Below are 25183 nucleotides of genomic sequence, written 5' to 3'. Positions count from 1 at the left end.
CAATCTTCACTGTCTCCTTGATTAGGCCCAAAAGCCCCTAGTAAGGGCTAAAGCATCCAGAGCTGTGTGAGTATGAGTTTCCAAAGAGAATTAGCTAAGCAGGGGAGGGGGCAGAGATGGATGGAGAGACGGACAACACAATACCCATTCTGGACGTGGGTAATACCATTACATATGCTGGGGACCTGGAAGGAATAAAAGGGGCGAGGAGAGAACGCCAGCTAGCACAGCCTCACTCTCCTCTCCTTCCTACATGCTGCTCTGCCACACCTTCCCCACCGTGATAATCTAACACCTCTGAAACTGTGAGCAAAATGACTCTGCTCCCTTTAATATTCATACTGGGTACAGTCACAGCAATAAAAAGTTTGACTACTACAGCAAATGCTTGATAAATGATGGAAGAGACTTGCTCAGAGGCTACACAGGACACCAGGGCTGGAAGAGGTTCTTGACATCTCTTCAGTAGCTGCTCTATTTTCTAAGAGAAAGGGTTTGCACAAAGGAGAATTTGTGGGTGCCAGAGCCACAACTCCTGACCCTTCTCTGTGCTGCTGGGTGTGAAGTTTCAACAGAGGGCAGACAGCCCCAGGCAAAGAAAGCTGACGGCACAACATCTGCTGATGTAGACAGATGGACAGACAGTGAAGTGGAACAAGAAACAGAACACTAAGTTTTGGCCCTAATGATGGGCTAACAACAGGCTGCTGCAGGGAGGATGGTAGCACTGGGCAGGCTTTGCCTCAGGCGGGGCAGCAGGAATTTAGGAACTCAGTGGATGCTGGCAGGTTAACACCGAGAGTTCATCCAGGCATTCAGAGAAGGGGTCAAAGAGGAACGTTCAAAGTAGGAAGGAAAGGCTGAGGGAGGCCCTGAGGAGGGGGATTAGATTTCAGAAGGGCCAAATGTTGCTGAGGTAAAGAGCACCAGTGATGAAACAGGAAACAGCAGTGGGAAGAAGAGATACAGAGGTGCTCAGATGGGAGGCAGCAGGATGCTGAGAGTGGGTGGGGTACTTCCAGACATGTGCTCAGTAGTGTGCCAAAGTGGAGCTAAGGAGGGGAGATGAAAGGAGAGATATTCCCTGGAATGTCATCCACTTAGTGTAGCAAGAGATGCTGTACCCTAGCCCCAGGGGTAGGAAAGATGCACAGCAGGAAGGTGGCCCAGGAACTGGGGATTGGCAGGTAGAAAGAAGCCTGCCAGCCTGAGAAGGCCTCAGTGGGAGGCAAATGGCAGAAAGAATTGCAGGAACAGAGGGGCAGCACTGGAAACACTGGGTGGGTGCTAAAGGCTGGCAGGAAGCACAGCTAAGTGTCAGGCTGATAAAAAATGATTTTATCACCTCTCCCTAGAGTGGCATTTACCTTGTACTATTTTAGATGCCTCAGAGAAAAGTGAGTTCCTTATATACAATAGATGCCTTGGGGCTTTAGAGCTTATTTCTCTGAAGGAACTGAGTCAAAAAAAAAAAAAAAAAGCCCACCATGTTTTAGGCAGACAGAGATGTTCATGGGAGCACATTCCTGAGAGGAAACTGTTAATGCAGCTCAACAGCCCTGGGTTACTGACATAAGGCGGCTGCAGCCACCCTTCCCTCGGCAGTCATTTTGCCCACCTGTCCTCCATGTTTTCTTCTACTTCCAAAGTCAAGTATGAAAGCAGAGCCTTCCTGCTCTAAGCCAACAACAGACAGAGGCAGCAGCATCAAGGATGAACAAACACGGTCAGTATACTACCTATAGTATACTTCAAGGACTGAGAGCAGTTAATTCAACCCTCTACAAGAGAATGTCTTCCTATTAGTCTTCCTGGAAAGAGGGCACCGTCCATTCACCCAGCAGTCTTCTTTCTGTAACTTACACCACACCTCCTTGCCCATCAGTGACAAGAGGCATGTTTCATGTCCACAGAGCCCCTTGTCCATCCTCCTGTGGGAACACTCACTCCACTGCCATGGCCTGTTTGCATATCTGTCACCATGAGAGTCTCAGGGTCAGACAGTGTGCCTGATCCTTAAGATGTCTTGAGGTGCATCATCTCAGAGATATCAAATAGTTTAACATAATGATTTAACAGAGACATATTTTAAAGCCAAATCTGTCTCCAAAGCTTGTACAGTTTACAGTTTTTGGGTTTCTTGAAATAGAAAAAAAAATGACCCTGAGCAGTCAGTGGTAAGCTCTGGGCCAACAATGTACACGTTCATAGGGGGACAAGTAGGAAAGGCTTCCCAATGGAGGGAGGTCTCTGAGTACATGTGGGTGAGAAGTGAGGAAATACAACAGCACTCTAAGCAGCATGCGGATGTGGAAGGCAGAGACAAAGGTTAAGAGAAATGGAGCTACAGCTGTCAACATTAGAGTGTGATTTCTGTATCTAAGTCATAATGATAACTGCTAATGACGAAAACATGTTTGTCCTTCAGCGTGGCCTGAGACCTCACATAGGCACATAAATCATTAATACATGTGGTAAAGGGAGAAGTGAGACTGAGGGTGTGAATCAAATAGAGGATAGCAGGAGGGGAGACTGGGGACAGATCTGGAAGGACAACAGGGGAGAGAGAGACACTGGGGGACTGTGATCAAAGTACAAAAAACTACTGTATACAATTAACATACCCCAGTAAAAATGAAAAGAAAAGGAACTACTTGTCACAACACATTTAACATGTGTCCACCAGGGAGTTTTACATCTATTATTCCTGTGAAGATGTCATGTGACACATAAAACAACCAAGACTGAGAGTTAGGATAACCTGTCCAAGGCAACCTGGTTAGCGGCTTCTGCCTGTGCTCTTTTCTATTACTCCATGCTGCCTCCTACAGGCTGGAGGGTGTCCACATCATCAGCATGATGCTGTTGCCTGAGCCTCTTTACAACTCAAAGGGAGAGCATGAGCGGCTGCTCCCTCTACCCCTCACCCATAGACCCAGGGGCCTAAACCTCTTGCCTTGGGTGTTGCTACGGCAAAGCTGGTGGCCAGAACACTCTGATAAAGCTGATGGGCAGGAAGGCAGACCCTTTGGAAAAGGTCAGCAGAGGTCAAAGACTTTGGAAATGTTACCGACAACAGCCCCTAGGACAAGAGAGCGGGCTCTGCCTCTCGGTTGGCTGGTCACATACACTAGTAGACTAAGGGAGGTCAAGAAGGGGAGAGGGGTCAGAAGTTGGCAGGCCTGCAGGCCCTGAGTGACAGCAACTTGTTCAGGTCTAGAAGGGAGAAACAAGTGGGCTGATAGTTTTGGCCCTCGAGGCTGGGAAACCAGGGCACGGTATAAATGGATGACTACTAAAAAGGCAGGTGGGGAGAAACGCAAAGGTGGGGGCTTAGGGCATCGGTTCCAAGTCACCGGACAGGAAAGCATGTCCCTGAAACAGCTCAAAGGGCTAGCCTTGGCCTGGGGGCCTGGCGTGGAGGGAATCTCATAAAGGCCCCGGCGTCCTCATTGTAAAGGTGTTCGATCTGGAAGAGAAGCGTGGGGGCTTCTTGTAGATGCACTCTTTCTGTTTGGTGGCTGGAGGAAGCAGGGATATGGAACCAGAAGGAAATGACTAGGCATATTGATTTTAAGGCATGGCAGAGAGACGCATGCTCTGATGCTTAGGTCTAAGTCTTGCCAGAGAGCTTTCCAAAGGACAGAATTGGAAGCAGTCCGCTTGAGGGTGTTTTTGAAGTCTCTGCTTCTGGGAGCTCTGAGTCCTTACTCTAAAAGTACCAGCCACTCAGGTAAAGTCACCATGCCACAGGGTCCAGTTATGAAACCCGTGTGCCTATGGCTGACAGGAGGTAACAAGACTGGGTTCCTGGGAAGTGTCCCCAGCCCGAGGACAGCACATATGCTGGAAGATAATTGGAAGGCAAAGGCTGCCGAACAGAACAAACTTCACAGGCTGATGTTAGAAAATGGTTAGATGGCAAAAATAGACAGTTGGTAGACATTACACAGTGGTCACAGCTTACTAAAAAGGGGTCCCCATGAGTCACTGTGAAGCAAAGTGGGACCACCTGAGCCAAGAGTGGATGCCTCAGCTCTTGACAGAACCCAAGGGGATGACCACCAATCTTGGAGAGACAAGACACTCATGTGAGTGATGCAGAGGCCCTAGAAAGAACCATCTAGTTCCTTTAGATCCCATGGAGAATGAACCGCACCTAGGAGGACCCAGGTCCCAGCCCCAAGAATGGGTCCCTGGCTTTCAAGAAGCAGCAGCTAACCGTAAACAGGCGTTCTTCCACTACTGTCACAGGGATCTGAGTCTCCCACATGCTGCCTCTACTCCCTGAGAAGCTGATGGGGGGAAGGGGACTAAGAAGGAAACGGCTGCCTGAAGGTGCCCGGCAGTGACCTGTGTGCCTGACTTGGATGGGACCAGGTCAGCCCAAGTCTGGTGCATATTACCTCTGTAACAACACTGACACTCCTGGCCGACGACTGGGGGGACATTTATCATTCAGCAAATATTTATAGAATATTTACTATGTGCCAAGAACCATGTGCGTACTAGGGATACTGAGTCAGTCAGTGTGGTTTGCAACCTCAGAAGGCCAGTCGGATGAGCAGCTCCCACTTTGCTACTGTTGGTTTTGTTTTGTTTTGTTTTGGAGATAGCATCTCAGCTATGTAGCTCAGGTTGGCCTGGAATTCACTCTGAAGTCCAGGCTGTCCTCAAACTTAACTTCCTCCTGTCCCAGCCACCTGAGTGCAAGTCCAGATGTGAACAGGACACCACAGCTCAGAGTAATGAGGAAGCATAAGTGACACTGCAGCAGGGCCAAGGTCCAGGAGAAGAACTCTGTGACAGGGGTTAGCAGGGTTAGCAGGGCCTGACATGACATCCCTTGCTCCCCTGGTCCTGTTCTGGAGGTCACAGGAGAAAAAGAGAACACTTTTGGGAAGAGCCATCAATTAAGAAAACTCTCACACTAGGGCAGAAGAAGGGCACTTCCTGTTCTGCCAGGACTCAGGCTCAGTTCCCCACAACCATGTTGCTTCTGCAACTCTAGCTCTAGAAAGACCTGATGCCTCGCACCTCCAAGGACACCTGCGCTCACACAGGTGTACATATCTACTTTACCAAATTAGTTTTTTTAAATGTTAAAAAAAACTTTACATCTTATTGCACAGTAGATAGTGTCCCCGTCCCCCTCCTCACCCCGCTTCCATCCCCAGGTTAAGAACATACACCAACCACCAGAGGACAAATCACACATTGACACTCATTCTTGGGAAACAGATCACTCTTTTAGCTCAAGGAGAGTAACATGGTGCCAGAAGAGTGGTGGCCTCTCCTGCCAGCCACTACATAGCTCTCACCTCTGTCCAGCAGCTCCTTGACGATGCTGTAGTCATCGGCCAGGACAGCATAGTGCAGGGCTGTGCAGCCTTTGAAGCTAGCACGGTGATTTAGCCGGTTGTTGAAGTCATCCTCTCGAGTGACTAGGACTGAGGAACAAAAAATCCAACCCTCCATTAGTAACACATCAGTCTGTGCTTGCTCAGGGTAGCCCCACCCCCTACTTTCCTTACCCATCTCCCTTTAGTTTAGGGCTTCACTATAAAGAGCAGGCTGGCTCAGAACTAGCAGAGATAGGCCTGCCTCTACCTCTTAGTGATAGGACTAAAGTGTGTTCCACCACATTTAGCTCTTTTTGGCCTGCCTCCAACCCTCTGAGACAGAGTCTCACCATGTAGACCACGCTAGCCTTGAACTCACAGATCCAAATGTCTCTGTCTTCTTAGTATTAGCAATAAAGGCCAGTGCCACCGTGTTGGGCTTCTTTGGTCTTTTAGACCAGCTATGGCTGGTCTTTAACTTGCAGTGATTCTCCTGCCTCTACCTCCCATGTGCTGGCATTCCAGGTGTGAGCCACTATGTCCAGTCTCATCTACTCTCTTTTGAATTTTTTTAAAAATGTTTTTGAGGTCAGGTTTTTCTCTATATACCTCAGGCTGGCCTCAAACTCACAATGGTCCTTTTGCTTCAACTGCTTAGCTCTTCAACATTTTAAGTTATCTATGTAATTCTAAATATATTACATATACTACAAAAATACTACATATTAAGTAGCACCTACACTGTGTGCTTGGCCATCTGGGCAGGGAAAGAGGAGGTAAAACAGTCTGGTTTGTTTCATGAGCGTTGGCTGACATGTAGGAGTCATTTTGGGGACATGAAGTGAATCAGTATGGTCTCTGACCTAATCTGACAAGAGAAGCAGATAAAACGCAGATGTTTAGAGTGTGCAGATAAAGTCTATGCTGGGTGCATTAGGATAACACAGAGCCAGGGGACAGGCGAGCTCAGCTTGAGCACAAAGAACAGGTTCAGGAAACACTGGGTAACTCAAAGAATAAGGAGTCTGGGTAAGAAGGTGGAGGTGGGCAGAGGACCAGGGGAGAGGGGTGGGGTCAGAGGCTGTCTGTGCAGAAGCCACAAACCTCTGCTGTTTACAGTTTGGTAAATGACTTAAAGCTTAAAATCTGATTTACAAAATCAAACAAAAATTAAAACTACAGAAGAGTACAAAGAAGAAAAAGGAGTCCATACCTCAGCAACCAGAGAAGGCACATTTAACCTTTCAGTCTGGCTGTGTGTACATTCCCTACAAAGGTGGGATTTACTGTTATCTGTAATTTACTTTTTGGTGGCACTGAGTATTGAACCTGTTGTTGAACACATCTTTGAGCATGACAGACAAGAGTTCTACCACTGAACTTCCCCGCTCCTGCAATCTGATTTTTGTTCCCCCTAGACAGGGTTTTTACATAGCTTCAGCTATCCTTGAACTTGCTCTGCCCGCCTCTCTCCCCCCAAGTGCTGGACTAACGGTGTGTACCACCACTGCCCAATGTCATCTGATTTTTTTTTTCACTCTTAAAAACATTTTCTGAAAGGTAAAGACAGACAAACCCTGCAAACCCTTGGCTCACTTCAGTCCTCCTACTTACACTCCTCTTTTCTCTCTCCAGCTCATTATAAACAAGCAAGCAAACAAACCTGAGACTGTTAGCACTTTTCAAGCCCTCTGGATTGGTGGACAGACATACATCTGCTTTATCAGACTGGCTATGGCTTATGCTGTTGCCTGGACACTTTCAGACAGGCTAATAACCTAGAAAGTTCTGAGGCGTCCCCTGAGAGGGAAGACCCCACAAAGCAGATGCTAGCCTGCTTTTGTGACGAGGTTTCTGTTTCCCTCATGCTGGAAATTAACCCAGAAACCAATTTTCTCTAATGTTCACTCTTGAGCTCAGTCTGTTGTGGGGAGAATCTAGGACCTAAGTCCTACCTCCCTGTGTCACGCCTCTCCTGTCCCCTGTGGACAAGGCAAGGTGGGACCTTGCCTAGATAGAGGTAAAAGGCAGGTAATTCCTAAGCGATTCCTTCTAAGAGCTTTTGGAATGAACTAATAGCATGCCCCCTCCTATAATACTAAAGACACTATATAAATAAAGTTCTAAAAGTCAGAAGGCCACTCAGTAGTCATAATTCAGTCCCATTTTTAAAGAAGAGAATATGAAAGCTCAGCTTACTTGGCTAGTTAAGTGGTTGTGTAAGAAGCGTGGGAGGCTGAGGTAGAAGGACTGCTGGAGTCTAGTAGTCAGACTCACCTCAGCACCAGCGAGTTCTTGCTCTTTGTGCCAATAAAAGAATCAAACACAGAGAAGGAAGCAGAGTGGGGATGTTGTGGTACCAGCCTTAGCTCCTTGTATTCCCTTCTTTTCTTTCTCAGACAATGCTGCAAGACATTCGGTGGAACCTAGCTATACCTTATGACAGCCTGAGGTGTGTAGCCAGCACCCTAACAAGCTTGCCTGGGTGGAAGCATTTCGAACCTCTAGCCAAAATGAAGATAGCGGAGCTCAGAGCTGGAGACCAGACCACACTGCTTGCCTTAGAGTGTTATGTGACTTTCTCTTGGGTATCAAGAACAGTAAGAAAATTTCTGAGCAGCAACAATTAGATGGGCCTCTGGGCACATCTGAGGGGAGTATCTAGATAACCTAGCCTCTAGACACATGAGGGGTATCATGCCTATTAGCCTGGGCCCATCTGAGGGGGGAGTACCTAGATTAGCCTAGCCTCTGGACACATGAGGGGTATTATGTATATTAGCCTGGGCGCATTTGAGGGGGGTACCTGTATTAGCCTGGCCTTGGGGCACATATGAGGGGGGTTATCCAGACTAGCATAGCCTCTAGGTACATGTAATGATATCTATACTTCTCCTGTACAAGCCCTTTAAGAACTCAGAGTGACCAGCCCTTAGTCACAGTCATGATAGTCACTTACTCTGTTATATCCCCTCATACTGGGAATCATGTTTCTAGCCCACTGCAGATTAGGAGAAGAAAATAAGGCTGGGAGGACAATTCAGAGTCAAGCAGATTGATCACAATCAAACACTAGCCAGGCAGGGAGGGAAAAGAACGGACAATGAAAAGCTGAAAAAGGATTCCAAGCGCAGCACCTCAAAAGGCCCTGAGGGCATCTCTGAACTGCCACACAGGACATTAACTGCTGGATGTAATGATAAACTGGAAGAAAAGTGATAGTTGGCTCAAGAAAGCAAGAAGGGTGTAATCCATTTTACAAAGGAAGCCTATCATTCATTCAACAAACAAGTGTAATGAGCACCAGCCCACAGTGGTAGATGTAATAATAAATGAATAGAGCCATTTCCAACTTTAAGAATTAACTGTCTGATTCGAGAATCAAACCAATATTGTGTTTTCACAAGTGCACGGACAAGGCTATGCATACAGGGGTCTTACCACAAAAAGCATGTGATTTCAAGAAACAGAGAGGGGGCTACTTCAGGTAAACACCAGCAGAGGACCAGTACCATAGGCCAGTGACAAGCACTATTCATGAAGAGTCCTGCTTGCTGAGACCTCACCTTTCTGAATCAACTGTTGTGCCAGCCCATCCTTTACCTGTCACCTGGTTGGCTAGTTCCTTTCTAGGCCTCTAACAAAGAGTCACTGTCCAGTGGTCCTTCCTGCATTTGAGGTAGGTATTGGTCCTGAGGTAGCATCTCCTCCCTCTCTCAAAGATATTCCACCGTACCCACATGTGGCTGTGGCTGTGGCTGTAGCTGTGCTTTCCTACCAGGCAGGGTCACTGTTTTCTTCACCATAGAAAGTGAGTCGAGCGCTCAGCACAGCCCAGCCCCAAACGATAGACAAGTGCTTGCCCAAATCAGCAAGTAGACATATAAACTGGTGCCTCTTTTATGAACACTAAAAATCTAGAATACTAAAAAATGTAAAACTCTTTTTTTCCCCAAAAATATTTTTCAATGTTGGCATCTTTCTGATTTTGATTGGGACTGGTGACAGGAGCAGAGGCAGGAGGATTACAAATGTGAAGCTATCCTAAGTGACACAGGAAGACCTTGTCTCAAAAAGTGTTCCTAATTTTGGAGCATTTAGAGTTTATACTTTTGGATTAGAGATGTTCAACCAATAAAACCTATACACAAACATTTCAAATTCCAAACAAGCTCCTAAATCTGAGATCCTTTTGGTGCCAAGCATTTTGTATAGATATATTCAACATCTCATATAATTAAAGTCCAGATATTTCTGTTTGTAGAAAACAATAACATCTACAAAGAAATCTTTAGTGAAGGCAGCAGAGAATGGCTAGGAACTGAGCAAGCTCTGGAGCCAGGTCACTTGTGTTTGAATCCTAAATGTACTGTGCAGGTTCACACCGTCTGCTTGACCTCTCTGTGCCAAACTTCTCTGTCTGTAATGGAAAAACCAGAAACCTTTTGGTGAATGGGTGTGGTATTACAACATTTCATACACACCTTGTCTCAGTGCCAGCCGTTATCCTTTCAACCTAGTCTCTCACAAAGGCCTTGCCTCACAAAGGGCATGGCAGGTATGAGGTAACTACCACCTGTTCCATGGATCATGGAACCAGCAGTGTCTGGGTAGAGCCCCACAATGCTGGTGCTCTCCAGAGTCACAAGGATTTTCATTTCAGAACTGCACTGGGAGCTATAAGTTTATGCTCCCATTTCATTGGGGAACTCTGTTCAGAAGGGTGACGTTTAGTATCTATTCCGTGCTTGGCATGACACATAGTGCCCAGTGTTAGCAGCCTGTGGTCCCCATGGGCTCATATTTGGAAAGTAGCTATGCTCATCACTATACCACTAACACAGGTCACAGGCTCATATTTGAAAGATGGGTCCCAAGCACCCTAACAAGCTAGCCTGGGTGGAAGCACTTCAAACCTGTAGTCAAAATGAAGATGGTAGAAGAATTTTGGGAAGGACTAGGAGGTGAGGCCTTTTTTGGAGAAGGGGTGTCACTGGGCATGGACTCTGAGGTTTCAAAAGCCCATACCTGGTCCAGTCTCTTTACCTCTACCTCTAACTTACAGTAAGCTGTGAGCTCTCAGCCTGTCTGTCTGCTCTCATGCTTCTTGCTATAGACTCAACCCCTGGAATTGTAACCAAGCTGCCTTGGTTATGATGTTTCTCCATAATAACAGAGAAGTAACTAAGGCACAGCCTCACTGCTAAGTGCTGAAAAGGCCCAATTCTGAGACCCCATACTCTTCTCAAGCCATAAGAGATGGATGGAGGTAGAACGGGGAGAAAAAAGGGAGAGCGTGGCCGCAGCCTTCTCTCTGCCTGAGTAAGTAAACTCATGCAAGGGAGGTATCAAGCCTGTCTCACCCTCGGGCCACCAAGGCGGTCTCCTGAGGCCCAGGATTTTGGGCCAGCTGGCCATTATCCAGTGAACCATCTCCTTTTCAACAAAGACATCTTCCCGATTGTCTCCAGCACAGGGGTGGCAGGCTCTTCTTCCAGAGAAGCTTTTCCTGTCCTTGTGGGAGGTCCCACACCCCTCTGCCCACAGTGGGAGCGACTGCCATGACTCTGCTCGCTTCTGCCCCACTCACCTGTGAATGTAAGTTACTTTATGCCTAAGGGGGCCACAGCCAGGGCCAGGACCACAGTAGCAGTTAAAAAGAATCTCCATGGCCTCCATGTAGCTCTGGCTACTTACTGCCACAAACAAACAAACAAACAAACAAACAAACAAACAAACAGCCTGCTTCCCATGCTGAAAAATATTTAAGGTGAAGATGTCACAGAGTCTGCCATCTTAGCTCTGTCACATACTAAGTTCTATGTAAAACGTGTGTGACAGATAGTAATATGAGGAATACCGAATAGTTAGTGTTATGGTACTGAACTACCATACTTACAATTAATTTTAAGCCTAAAATCTTACTATAATACAAAATAATTAAATATGACAGAGATTGAGGGTGTCACTATGTACCCCAGGTGGTACATAGCACTCAGGAGCAGAGGCAGGTCTATATCTGAGTTCAAGGCCAGTCTGGTCTATGTAGTAATTTCCAGGCCTGCCAGGCCTACAGCATTAGACCCTAGCTCAAATAATAAATAATTTTAAAAGTACACAGATACTTATAGCAATGTATTCATAAAAGTCAAAGGTAGAAACAACATAACATCTATAAACTGATGAATAAACATTTACAACAGCGTATTATTCAGCCATCGAAAGGAATGAAGTAATGATATTTGCCACAATGTGTATGAAACATAACGCTAAGTCAGTCAGTCAAAGATGATGATACAGGGTATGGTTCCATGTACAGAGAACGGCCACTTTAGGCCATCTATAGAGATGAGGTAGATTGTTAGTAGCTGGGAACTTGAGGGCAAATGAAGGATAGCTGGTAATATGCATGAGACTTTCTATGATGTGATGAAAATGTTCTAAAAATGGGTTGGGGTGACGATTGTATAACTTCTGAATATATTATAAATCAGTAAGTTATATATTTTACATGGTAAATTTTACCATATGTGAGCTAAGTAAAATAAAGATGATAGACTTAAAAGTATAAGCCAAAAAAAAAAAAAAGTGGTAAAGTGGTTATAAGGTTTAGTGGCATATGCCAATAATCTCAGCATTTTGAAGAAACAAGAGTCTTGGAGAGTTCAAGGCCAGCCCAGGGCACACAACAAACAAGTTCAAGGCCAGTCTGAGTTCCTATCTCAAAAACAAAGCAAAATGTGGGTAAGAAGAAGTGCATATTATCTGACATTATCTGAGTTCCTTTTTGTTGTTGTTTTTTTGTTTGTTTTTTGAGACAGGGTTTCTCTGTGTAGCCCTGGCTGTCCTGGAACTCACTCTGTAGACCAGGCTGGCCTCAAACTCAGAAATCACCTGCCTCTGCCTCCCGAGAGCTGGGATTGAAGGCATGCACTGCCTGGCATCTGAGTTCTTCTGATGTCATGCTGTTTGGTTGGAACCATCCCTAACATTAATAACGGGAAATGGCAGAAGCTTATTTCATGTTCAGTGTAGACTCACAAGTACTGTGGTAAGAAAATAATGGTTTATATTTACTGAATTGCCCCCACACTCCCAAGAGTTTCTGTGTAGCCCTGACTGTTCTCCAACTCACAGACAGTGACCCGCCTCTGCCTCCCAGAGTGTTGGGATTAAAGGTGTGTGCCACCACACCCAGCATATTGAACTCTCACTACGTGCGGCAGGCACTTGATCAACTATTTTCCTCACAAGAGGTACTAGGCTGCCATTTCATATGAGAAGAAACAGAGTCTCAGCTCAGGCAGACGGTTTAAAGTGGCACCATCAGTCCATGGCTGTCTGTTCAGCTCAGACACTTGTCTCCTTTTCGGTGTGATTATGACTTCCTTTTGGCCTCTTATTTACTTACAGTGGACTCACACTTTATGACTCAAGCAGCCTAAGGTCACGATTGCCCTTGCTCTGTGCATTCTAGTCATGCCTAGTTTCACACTACCTTAGTTGACATTTTCTCCTGCATGGACTGAGACTGTTTTATGCATACATTCTTGAATGTGGCAAGCACTCAAAAAATCCTTCTTTAGTGAGATGTTACACTTGCCTTGCCAAGAAGAAACTGGGTTCTTGAAGGATGGCTACTGTTTATCAGCTTTATCCTTTGCAGAATGTAGGAGCCCATGATAGTTGAGGCTGGCTTCAGGTCCAGCCTTTAGTTAAAAAACGGTATCACGGGTACCATGCTCTCAGTTAATGGACTTGAAACTTTCTCCTTAACAACAGGGTCCTTCTTGCCCCTATCCCCACCCCCACCCCAAGTATAACAAAAAGGCTGGCACATCCAGGCTCAGCAAAGGTGTGACAGATGCAAGGGAAGACTGGGCCAGCATCTTCTGACAGGAAGCACCTCTCATCTCTTCTAACCCAGTGAAAAGGAAGGGGAGAGCACAGGCTGGCAGGGAACTTGAAGTCTGCTTGTTGATTCTGGGTCTCGTCCTCTTGGGTCCAGGATTCCCTTACTAGAGAACCAGGTGAGGCTTTTCAGATCCAAGTCACACCCTCCCATCATCAAATGCAAATGAGGGCAAACACCAGAGAGTCTGTAATGGTCTGTAACAAACCTCAGCACTGCTTCGGTTTCTTTATTTCTTGCCTTTCCTGACTCTCACAGTAGCATGGTGCTCAGTGTCTCTGGACCCCTTTGCTTTGCTCTGTAATCATCCACTGCTTACCCGCTCCCATCTTAACCAAAGTGTAGGGACAAGCTGGCAGCAGAAGCAAGAAGCCTGCTTCTCAGCAGCTATGCAACCTGGCTGGTCCAACTTGGTCCCTCAGTGATCCCTGTCTCTGCACCTGCTTGCCTCTCTTCTGCCTTTTCTTCAAGATGTTAAAAACTCGCAATAAAAAACAAATACAAAACGCTGTAATTAATAGCCAATTCCAAGCCAACCAAGCATCTCTACTAATAAACCTCAACACTTGCAAAAAGAACAATAAATTCTGCCCCTCTCTGGTTCTGAGGTGGTCTCTTTTATATACTCTGTGTTGTGTGTATGCATGTGGGTAAGCGTGTCTACATATATATTTATTTCCCTTTATTTCCCATCCAGGGAGGGGCAGAATAATGAACTGCGTGCGTCAGGGAAGATGAATCTGGGATACTAGGGAGCAGTGCAGTAAAAAGATTAAAGTGTTATTATTGTTGGTTTTTTTCCCCCATGGTCCATTGTGACAGCTCGACCGTCATCTGTAAAAAATGTCTCAGCGAGAGATAATCATCGGAAACTCAATAAAGCGTCAGGGGGAGCCTCAGCCCCCATCAATCACTGGGTGCCTGGAAAATTTCAACCCTCTGTCTCCCTTCCTGCTATCCATATAAATGTCTCTAATATATTTTGTGTGGTGTGTGGGACCCAACCCTGATTTGGAACTTTTGATGAAAAAATATTTATACACAAAATATGTAAATCAGTTAAAAATCACAAGACTAGCTCTTTGCCACCCCATCATACTTTTTTTCTTATTTTTATAAATGCATCAAATTTATTCATTTTAATAAAACATGCCAACTACTCTCTCTCTCTCTTTCCTAGGAGAGAAAGATAATATATATATATACATATATATATATATATATATACATATATACACATGTAGGTTTGGAGGGCTAAAAGTAAGGAAACAATTAACCTAACTGACTAATATATTTCATCTTGAAGTTGGCCAAAATGCCAGAGTGGCAGACCTCTGTCCACCCTGCTGACTCTATGGCAGTGATGAGAAATGGCATACACAACTACTGGCCCTGGAGGGGCAATGAGACTCTTGAGTGGACCTGGACAAGGATGATGAAGAGTCAGGGCATTAATAAAACAACTTGCCTAAGAGCTTTTAGCCTGCTTGTTTCCCAAGCCTCTGGAGAAGCCTAAGGTCTTGGCACACTCAGCGAGAGGCACATGCAGCCTGGCAGAGCTCTATACAAGGCAAGAAAACAGTTTTGTTGGCATTGGACATCACTACTTAAAAAAAAAAAACCCAAAGATTCTGTGTGTGTGTGTGTGTGTGTGTGTGTGTGTGTGTATCCTCTAGAGCTAGAGTTACAAGATCCATCTGATATGAGTGCTGGGAACCAAATTCCAGTTCTCTGAAGGAGCAGCAGATGCTCCTCCATCTCTCAGGGTCTTGGACATCAGTGATTTTTGTTTTTTTGTTTTTTTGTTTTGCCTTGGTTTCCTTTAGTAAGCACATGTTGAACACCAGATCAATAAATGTCACTTGCGGCTGCCTTAGCGGTTCACATGGTGTGGCCTCATTAGAGAAGACGCTCCTCTTCTCTACCCTTCAAGTGGTCATTTCCTACAGCACACTCTCTTCAAGGACTTTGGAGGTGTCTGTGTTTTGATAATGAAATCCTGGTGTCTTGATCTACCTCAGTCTGTTAATGCTGTGCTGCTATGGCTCAGTGCTTACTTAAAGAAGATTTGCTGCATGGATGGTAGGTAGACCCTAACATGTTCATTCACCAGGACTTCTTTAAAAAAAAAATTATTTATTTATTTATGAGTACGCAGTAGCTGTCTTCAGACACACCAGAAGAGGGCATCAGATCCCACTACAGATGGTTGTGAGCCACCATGCGGTTGTTGGGAACTGAACTCAGGATCCGTCAGTGCTCTTACCTGATGAACCATCTCTCCATCTCTGAAACAGGACTTGGGCATTTCCCACCTCTAAGCGTTTTGGACATGGCATCTCCCTGCTGCACTTACATCTATCCACACTCATCTACCTGTCCTCTGGGAGCTGCCTCAAATCTTCCTAGACAGTGAGAAGGAGTCTAATTTTTTCTTTGACTACTTCAGGCCAACTTTTTAAAATTGAGCTCTGATGTGATCTGTACTAGTGAGTGGACTCTTGTCTAATGGTCTTGGTCTTAATCTTGATTATTATTAGCTGCCATTCTTAGCACATTATACTTCATGATATGATATCTTGTATTTTCTCAGGTGTTTTCATGTATGTCAACTGACCCCTTCCCCTGGGGGTTGAGAGCAAAGGAGCTCATAATGTAGCCCAGGCTAGCTTTCAATCTTCCTGCCTCAGCCTCCTGAGGGCTGGGATTATAGGTGTGCAACACCATACCAGAGATCAAGTGATTCTTATAACAAATCTGTCGTGTGAGAAATAGTCTCTATAGATGAGAAAACCAGCACAGAAACAGAATGAATTGCCTGAGGTCACATCATTAAGTAGTGGGCAACCCATTTCTTAGACTCAAATTAATATTTGGCTCTCTGAGACCCTGTAGTTTCTGGTCTCAAAGACCCTGTGGTTTCCTACAGACATAATGAGACTAATGATCATGATGAGGCACAAAGAGGTTTTCATTAATGGAATTCCTCCTACATCGCAGGCATAGGGGAGGGATAAATATATTACTTCTAGCTCTCTTAATCACTTTTACTTTACAAATTGAGAGAGAGAACATCTGAGAAGTCTAGGGGACTGCTCCAGGTGTAAAAGCTACTGAATGGTCAACAAACCCACCAGGGGCTGGGGGGAGGGGCTGGCACACGTGTGGGGTTGGGTCTTGAGGGGTAAGACTCAAACTCTTTCCTGGGAGCCTCTGTATTCCCGTTAGTCTGGATTCTCTGGGGTCATGCATTCTCTATTGTGCCAGGGGAGGCTTGAGACCATGGTGCTTAACTTATACACTAAGTGGTTAGCTTATTTGGAATAGAATTGGTGAGATCGCACCTCGCTTGGCCTAGGGGTGGGAATAACTATTATAGTATAGAGAGCAGTTCCATTACCGCCAACCGGGACTCCTAGCCACCTCCTGAACTCCAGGGCACTTGTCCACTGGTTTGTCATTCGCCAGCTTGCACAGTCTTGTCTCCCATCTGAAGGCAAGAGATGGGGAGGTCAGCTGGAGCAGGCCAGGACCTGATGCCCCTGTGGAAAGGGGTGCATGGGTAGGAGGGCTTGGCTCTGGCAAGTCCAGTCTGACAAACCTTTACCCCAGAAGAACTCCATGCCAGCCCAGTTCTTCAGGTCTCATCTTTATTCAGCTGCCACTCGGAGCTGAGAAGAGAACCTGACATATAGCCTGCTCTGGCCATGTTTCTACCGTGTTTTATTGTTTTAATTGTACATATGAGAGGCACTCGAAGTGCTCGCATGCATTTCTGACAGCACCAGACAGTGGATGTTTATAATCGTTACTTATAAGCAGCCTGCGGCATCCACAGCTGGGCGACTTGTTTACTGTTATCACTAATTTAATGTCTCCTCCACCTGAGGATTGGAGCCCACCACCCACCGTCCAGCCACAAGTGGAAGTCTCCTGGAATGAGCTGGTGGGCTGAGGCTATGAAGGGAATGTGGTCAAGACAGGGAAATAGCTGGCAGAGGTGGCTACAATCCCACCTGTCATGTCTGTCCTATCCGTATCCCCTCCTTTGAATATATTTGCTTCCCCCCTTCTCTTACCCCTGAAGCCTAGGCTCAATTCTCTCTTCCTTTGAGCTTATTACTTGTTCTATGTGGAGAGGAGTATTCAGAGCCATAGAAATCATACAATTGCAGAGACCTTTGGCCCATAAAATCCAGTGACCTGTGGCAAGAATCTTCCTCAAGAAAGCCTTGATGGGCAGACATCAAGCCTGCTAATGGCCCTTGATATATTGTTCACTACCTTCTAATCATGTGCCCTGACTTACACTGAGTCTAAACCTATCTACATAGAGAAACTTCATGAAATGCCGCTGACTTTTAGATACATATGGTTATTGCTCATCACTCTAACAGTCCTGTAACGATGGGTACTGTTATCATTGTATTACAGAAGTCTGAAAGTCAAAGACTTTATGTCACTGGTCAAGATTAGTCAATCAGTGACAGGACTTAGATGAACCATGGCTGCCTAGCAGTTATCTCTTGGGTTTTCCAGGACATCGTTATGACTCTAACGACACCACTCTGAGGGCTGCCAAGAATGGCAACAACAGTTAAGCCAAGGAAATTTCCACACCAAGTACTCCTGAGCAGTCACACAGCAAGCCGGTCCTCACCCACAAACATCAGCCTTGACAATGGGGCACGAGTTTGCAATGTACCTGCCTAAGCAGTCTTCCTCAAGGAGCCATCCTGGCATAGAAGGCAAAGAAAGGCTTTTCTATGCATGGCTGACCAATGACAGAGCCTCAGAAAGAAGAGCAAAGACCATTCTTCCCTCTTCAGGCTGGGATGTTCTGGGCAAGCAGTGTAGACATGAAGTGTCTCCTCTTTTTTAGGAGGAGGGTTCTCAGCCAATGTAGCAGTCTCCAACTCACCCTTAAGTTCCAATTCAAAGTCATTCATTCACCCAGTGACAAGTCCAAGAAAAAGACCATCAGTACCTCATTCTGTGCTGCTTGTGTTCTTATACAGCTAGCTACCTTTACCACTCTGTCGCGGTCTCCTTGCTGAGATCCATTTCTTACTTGGCTGGGAGAACTACTGAAGGGCCAGACCATGTGTATTCATTTAGATATTCCCAGCATCTGGCCGAGTGCCCAAGATGCTGTAAAAGCAAGTTGAATTATAAATAAATAGAACTAATAAGCAATTGTAACTGTAGAGAACTTTGTAATTCACACATCACATTATTTTAGATCTTGAGCAACACAGCAATACTGACAGGCAGACAAAGGGTATACTATTGGGGTTAGGGAAATCTGGCCAAGGTCACAAATTATAATCTACCATCTTCCTTAGTATCAAGAATAGGTCGAGACCCACAGAAATAACAATTATAAAATGTAGTGAACTTTGGTTCTGACTCTTGCTGAAGGTAAAGAACTGTCTAGCTGCCTTGGGCCTGTGGCTTTTTTGTGATATTGAGATTCACTGTTCTAAGTTCTTCCTCACATATCTTCCAGACACAAACTACAAGAGTACACATGCATGTGCATGTGTACACACACACACACACACACACACACGCACTCACACACGCACTCACGCATGCTGAGTCAGTCAAGAGAAAAGCGAACCTCAGGGATCTTACACTTCTATCTCTATCACGACTGAGGTGACCCAGAGCTGGGCAGTGCCCCGCTTACAGAGGTAGGCAATGAGTACTAATAGAAAGAAGGAAAGACAAAGTGTCTTTAAATGGAAAAAAAATGCTAAGGATTCCTGGGGCACCCAACATTTTGATATCAGAACCTGACGACGTGGTCTAAAATATGTTGGGCATCCTCAGTTAACCTTGCAGCTAGAGAAGAGCCCAAGATGACAGATATGAACTGTCGTCACCCTAGTCCTAGTCAGAAACAAAGAATAAAGTACATAAACAGAAATACCTTGGAAAATAAACTATGGTAGACAAAGGTATTCAATGAAGTGGGTGGGGATCTTATAAGCTATCAAAAGAGTATATTAATGATTCCTAAAAAACATTCTAGATTGTACATCAATAGCAACAGCTCTAGAGATGGAATTCAGGGCCTCTTGCCTACTAGCACATGCCATACCGCTGAGCAGTATCTCCAGCCCTAGAACGAATGTTTTCAAAAAGGTTCTTAAGCATTCTGATAGTTATTGAGTACCTATAGGTTCCCTGAAAACAAGGCATTAATGTACAGGAGTAGGCAAGGGTCATTAGGATAAGGAAGGAAAATAAATTTTTAATTTTAACCACAAATGGTGAAAAATTTTTCTTAATTTTGTGGACAAAATATTTAAATGGAAGATGGAAAAGAAGGAACCTATTGATGACAGTTGTGGATGTTGACAATACATCAGAACTGTCTTGCCATATGTTGGCCTTATGATCATTTGGTCTTAAAAGTGCATGATACAAAGTATGTCTGCCTATAACAGTGCTAGCACATAGAAATGTGATCAGTATGTAGTTCTGAATAACTACCCCATCTACAGAAAGCCTACTATTAATTGCAGACCATACAAAGTAAAAAGAAATAGTTAATACATTATCTTTCTTTCAAGGCAGGCTTTCCTAGTATTTTTATTTTTCTATCTACCTACCTATTTGTCTACGGGCAATGAAGGTTGGTTGGCATGACATTAAAAAGAACTCAGAGAGACTGGCCAAATTAATAAATGAATAAATGAATGAAGTCTCTTTACGCACCATCAAGTAGAGTAGTCACACCTAAGGCCAAATGGCCCATAAAGTTGAAATTGTACACAATTTGGCTATTCCTAGGAAAAAAAAAATGATTGACCACTATTGTACTGATCTAGAATGAATTTGAGCATCAGCCTACAGAGCATCAGCCTACAGAGCATTAGAACACAGCACACCTGGCTGCCAGCAAGCTGCTAAGATTCTGAGAGCAGAAGAGAAGACATTCAAAGAATCCCTACTCCCACTAGGCCCCAACATCTACTTCTTTGCTTTCTGGTGAGAGCACCAACCAGCAGATAGACCCAAACAGAAAGTTGTGCTTGAGTGACAGGAGGACAGCCCTTCAGCAGAGTCCATTCTAGGCAGCAAACAGAGGACAGGCTTTGTGCTCCAGAACTTCACTTCTGTAGAAGTATAAAGTACCACGTGGGTACCTGTCACCTCTTCCATCTCAGGGCAATTCACAGAGATATAAGTCATGGCTTGCACATGGAACTGTCAGCTGGGAAGGAGAGAAGACATATGGACAGGTGGTTTAAACACCTATAGAAGAGGTCAAGACTTAGAGAGCGTTCAGAAGGGTGGCTGAGGGCAGGGTGACGTCACACTTGATGTGGGCATAGTGCTTGGACACTCTCTTCATGCCACTGATCTGAGAAACTTTTCCCTGGGCCACCAGAGCCTCCTCAGTCTCTCTTCACTAATTCCGAGGGCTGAGCAAAGTGAGTTTCTCGTCTGCTAAATCTCCTCTGGTATACAAGAACTAACTTCTAAGGCAGTCAGCAGGGCTATTGTCCTGCTATTACTAGTACCAACTCTAAAGCAGCCAAGCTGTCCTGTCACCAAATCTCAAACAGAATCTGCCTGGATGACAGTGGACAATGTGCAGGAGGACAGCACAGCAGTTTCACAGGCAAAAGCCCACATATAAACATTTGTCTGCAGCCAGTGTAACCTGTGCTCTTCTCGGTTTCGTTTTTTGAAGAACTACTCACCAGAGACAATGCCTACTGATTTGGCCAGATGCTCTCCAACAGACAGGAGCCACAACACCTCTTTTGTCTCAGCAAACACCACATGGCAACCCACGTGGTACTAATAACAAGTCCATTTTTACAGTTCAGAACATTAAGACACAAAGAACTGTTTCTCACCCTAGGTCACAGCACAGCAAAGAGCCAGTCCCAGAGATAAGACCACACACTGAAAAGCAATATTCACAGTTGTACTTAGATAACTCTATGGCTAAGGGAATGATGACATTATGTTCTAGTACTGGAACAGGTAAGCCTGCAGGAAGTGAAGGAGCAAGCCCACAATCCATGCAGAACTCTCAACCATTTCACTGAATCTGGCCAACTGCTCGCTCCTCACAAGCTGCCCAGCGCCAGGAGACACCAGGTAGAGTGCGCTTCACCTCACTTAAGCCAGGAGCTTCGGCTCTTTCCCCAAACACTTTCGAAGTGAAGAGAACTGTGAAAAGCATGTACTCTAAGTCCTCTGGGAGACCTAAGAGTGGCTGTTGGCACTGATCAATGCTGGTGGGAGCCACAGGTGGAGACACCCAGAGCAGGGGGGTAGCCAAGCTTACCTTCCAGAGAATGGACTCCCTGTTCATTGGCAGTCTTGTAGACACTGCTGAACTCATCCCCAAGGTTTGGGTCAGCTCCAGCAGCAAGCAGGACCTGCACCACACTGGAAGCAATTAGAAAAGCAGATTATAGGGTCTGGTTTTCACAGGCAGAAGACAAACCATTCAACAACTACTTATAAAATGCCCACTACACTCTAGTCACTGGCTATGGGCTAGACTCCATGTGGCATAGAATTACACACTGCTAAGAGGGAAGCAAAGAAAAATAATACAAATAGATATGAAGTTGAGAGATTGGGGGTGGGGGTAAGAACAGTGGTGATAGGGATAAGGGAGGGGTGAAGGCTGAGAGGGTCAATATAATCCGTATTTATATAAAACTGTCTAAGGACAAATTTAATTACTAGAAACATACCCAGGAATTGAGCTTCTAAAGGAGGCTAAAAGCATTACAGCAAAGCGTTAGGATGGAGAAGTGCACAGGAGGGCACAGGAGGAGCTGGAGTAAGACAGAAACAGGACAAACACAACAGGAGTCTAAGAGGTCAGCACTTCACCCGAGGTATGACCGAGAGGAAGGACAGTAGGATGTAAGGAAAAGCAACTTGATCACATATGCTTTGTTCTACACATCCACACAGCCACAAATGCATGAATTCAGACAATATTAAAATAGTTTTAAAAACAGAGATATCGCCTTAGATCCACCTCCTTCACCCAAATTCTAAGAGTAACCATTATATAGAGTTTGGTATATTTTGTTCCAAACCTTTGCAATTAGGGAGATCACTTCAGAAGCTTTGTAAGAATGGACAGGAGGAGTAAGACTGCTGGCAGAGACTCTATGGAGCACAGGCGAATATGGGCATAGGGCATACTGTCCATGCATCCCTAGTTACATGCTCAGTGTCTGCTAGCTTCCCTTCTTTCTTCTATTATGTAATAGCCCCACTAATCCTCAACTTCAAAAAGGGTTTCAGAAAGACGATGCTATAGAACACAGGTTATCTGGCTGTTTGTTTTCAGTAAGCATGTATATAATTCACAGTAACTGGGGCATAGTTAAACACACATTTCCTTTCTATGCATCACAGTTGTAGAGTATTCTATATTTGTTTGCTTTGGCTTTATTTTTTTGAGTCAGGGTCTCTCTTATCCTGGGTGTCCTGGAACTTGCCATGGAGTCAAGGCTAGTCTTAAACTTACAGAGATTCTCCTGCATCCGCCTCTGTACTGCTGGGATTAAAAGCACGCACTACAGCCACTGATTCTGTCTTTTAACTAATCTTTTGTTGTAAAACAGAATGTCTAATATTTTGATGACAGTCAGACAAACTACCAGGAGATAAAGTTATAGGAGAAAGCCTGACAAGCTCTTTCTTTTCCCCACTGTGACAAGGACTTGTCTTGGCTATTCTTAAATTTGTGACAATCCTCCTGCTTCAGCTTCCTGAGTTTTGCAAGCCTTTGGCACCAAACATGGCTAGGATAAGCATTTCAAAGGACTTTGGTATTATTAAGCTGCCTTTCAGAGTTTTGACTGAGTTTTATTTCCAGTAGCCAAGCATAAGGCATGCAGTAACTCTGTGCTTCTCTGCCTCAGAAGTATTTTTTCTTCTTTCTTTTTTGGAGCAGAACATGGAGCCAAAAAGTTCTTTCACTTCTCTGATCCCTAGCCAAGTAGAATTTCTAAGAAACAAGGTTTAATAGTCAATTGTTCCCTGTTTCATGAATTCCTTATCAATATCCTTTGTCAGATTTTCTCTTAGTGAAAGGTAATTTTTCCTTTTTCCAAACTGACCTTCAAATACCTTGAAAGGCATAAGTGGCAGGTGTGTCAAACTATCCTGGGATTATCAGAACTGTTAAAAAAGCCAGCCTTCAGTTCCAGTGTTCTTCTCTAGCTCTCCAGTATTTTCAACCAGCAGTGCTGCTGGCTGTTTATGTATCTATTATCTCTCGATTGGCACAACATCTGAGTCAGTAAATTCTGGGACAAACTGGGCATGATTAAGTAAGTAATGATAATGGCTTATAACTTGTTATAATTATGGAGATATCTTTCTTTAAAGGAAGACTGCAGAGATGAGGCAAAGTTAGGAACTGGGAAAGAGTTTTTATTATAGGATGAACGTACACATCAGGTCAGTTGTGCTTGTAATATTTGTATGTCTGTATAAGATTCATATCAACTCATCAAATAAATATAATTCTATGAGTCCACATTTAATCCCAGCACTTGGTGGATGCAGAGTACAAGGTCATCCTCAGCTCTGTAGTGAACTCAAGGCTTGCCTGGGATGCAATGAATGATGTACGAGTAATGGCCCATGCCAGTAAACTCAATAGCGGGGAGGCTGAGACAGGAGGACTGCAAATCATTTTAGGCCAGCCTGTAAGTATGAGAACACGATTTTTTGAGCCAGGGTCTCTTGACTTGCTATACAGCCAAGACTGGCCTAGAACTGCTGAGACTGCTGCCTCTACGTCCTGAATACTGAGATTGCAAGTATGCCAGCCCTAGCTGGGCAAACTCCCACAAGGGACATTAACTAATAGTTGTTGAAGTTTCTTAAGTTAGAAATTTACCATTTAAGAATTTAAATTCCTTTATTTATTTGTGTTTGTGTGTGCAGTTGTGTTTGTGTCACAGCATGCGTATGGAGGTCAGGTAACAACTTTCAGGAGTCAGTTCTCTACCATGTGGGACCCAAAGATGGACCACAAATCATTTCGTTTGGTGGCAAGAGCCTTTATCTGCTGAGTTTTCTTGCTAACCCCAGGGGAAAAACACCCATTCTATAACCTTCAAGTCAACTTTGGGAACAACAGGGCTGTGTTAAATTCAGTCCTTGGGGCAGTCCTGAATAACAAATGAGCACCACTATGTACCTGACCTGTGTCTAGGCTTCGGGAAGCCCAGAGAAGTATGAGCTAAACACCTAACCTGAGTAGACAGTGTAGCACTTTCTACCATGCACTGAGACCTGGAGTCCAAATGCAGTTCTGTCATTTACAGATGGTGTCTTTGGACAAGACACTTGACCTAGAGCCTCCTTTTCCTTAACAGAATAACAAAAGATAGCAATGCTACCCAGCAGACTATGAGGGGAATAAACTCCATAGTGTCTCCAGGTGTACGGACAGACGTGAGTCTACTCACTTGGCTGACACATCACAGCAATAACTTGCATCTGGGCCTGATCTGACTATTCCCAGAATGAATGCCGACACAGTCCTACACAAAGTAGGCAGCTCGTGTACAGTCTGCACAAGCTGACATGTTTTTAAGTCCAAATGAGAAGGGTCTGTCAATCTAAATTCAAAGGGACATAATCTGGTTAATCGTCAGCTGCTGTGTCCAATCACTATTCAATCATACCCCCTCTCACGGCAGGCTGTCCCTCTAGGCAGCTAGTGTCACTAACTGCGCTACCTGCGCCTCTCTAGGTTCATGAGTATTGATTCCATCTGTCCAATTTGCAGGCTGCAGGACGTGTCCAGGCAACCGTGTATGCTGCCCTTGGCCCTGGAGGGCAGACAGTGGTCTGGCAGGATGGGGAGAGAAGAGTGGCTAGGATCGGCCCTAGGGCTGCTAACCCAATCAAAGAA

General features: G+C 44.9%; 1 protein-coding gene across 8 annotated transcripts in view; it reads right to left on the bottom strand.

Moving 5' to 3' along the window:
* Clpb (ClpB caseinolytic peptidase B) overlaps nt 1-25183 on the bottom strand; it is a 131865-nt gene that overhangs the window by 67306 nt on the left and 39376 nt on the right. For 4 of the 8 annotated variants that reach the window (NM_001363991.1, NM_009191.4, XM_030242272.1 and 1 more), the window contains exons 4-5: nt 21569-21672; nt 5322-5450 (exon numbers count right to left, since the gene is read on the bottom strand). In NM_001363991.1, coding sequence (NP_001350920.1) covers nt 5322-5450; nt 21569-21672 — 233 coding nt within the window. Of the gene's footprint in view, nt 1-5321; nt 5451-6082; nt 6174-16654; nt 16745-21568; nt 21673-25183 lie in introns of those variants that run through there. The other 4 variants (XM_006507488.4, XM_030242271.1, XM_011241702.2 and 1 more) reach the window with 2 other exon arrangements.

Source organism: Mus musculus, chromosome 7, assembly GCF_000001635.26.
Source record: "Mus musculus strain C57BL/6J chromosome 7, GRCm38.p6 C57BL/6J".
NCBI classification, from domain to species: Eukaryota; Metazoa; Chordata; class Mammalia; order Rodentia; family Muridae; genus Mus; species Mus musculus.
The sequence above is the reverse complement of the archived record's forward strand: the minus strand, read 5'-3'. Positions and strand labels throughout refer to the sequence as shown.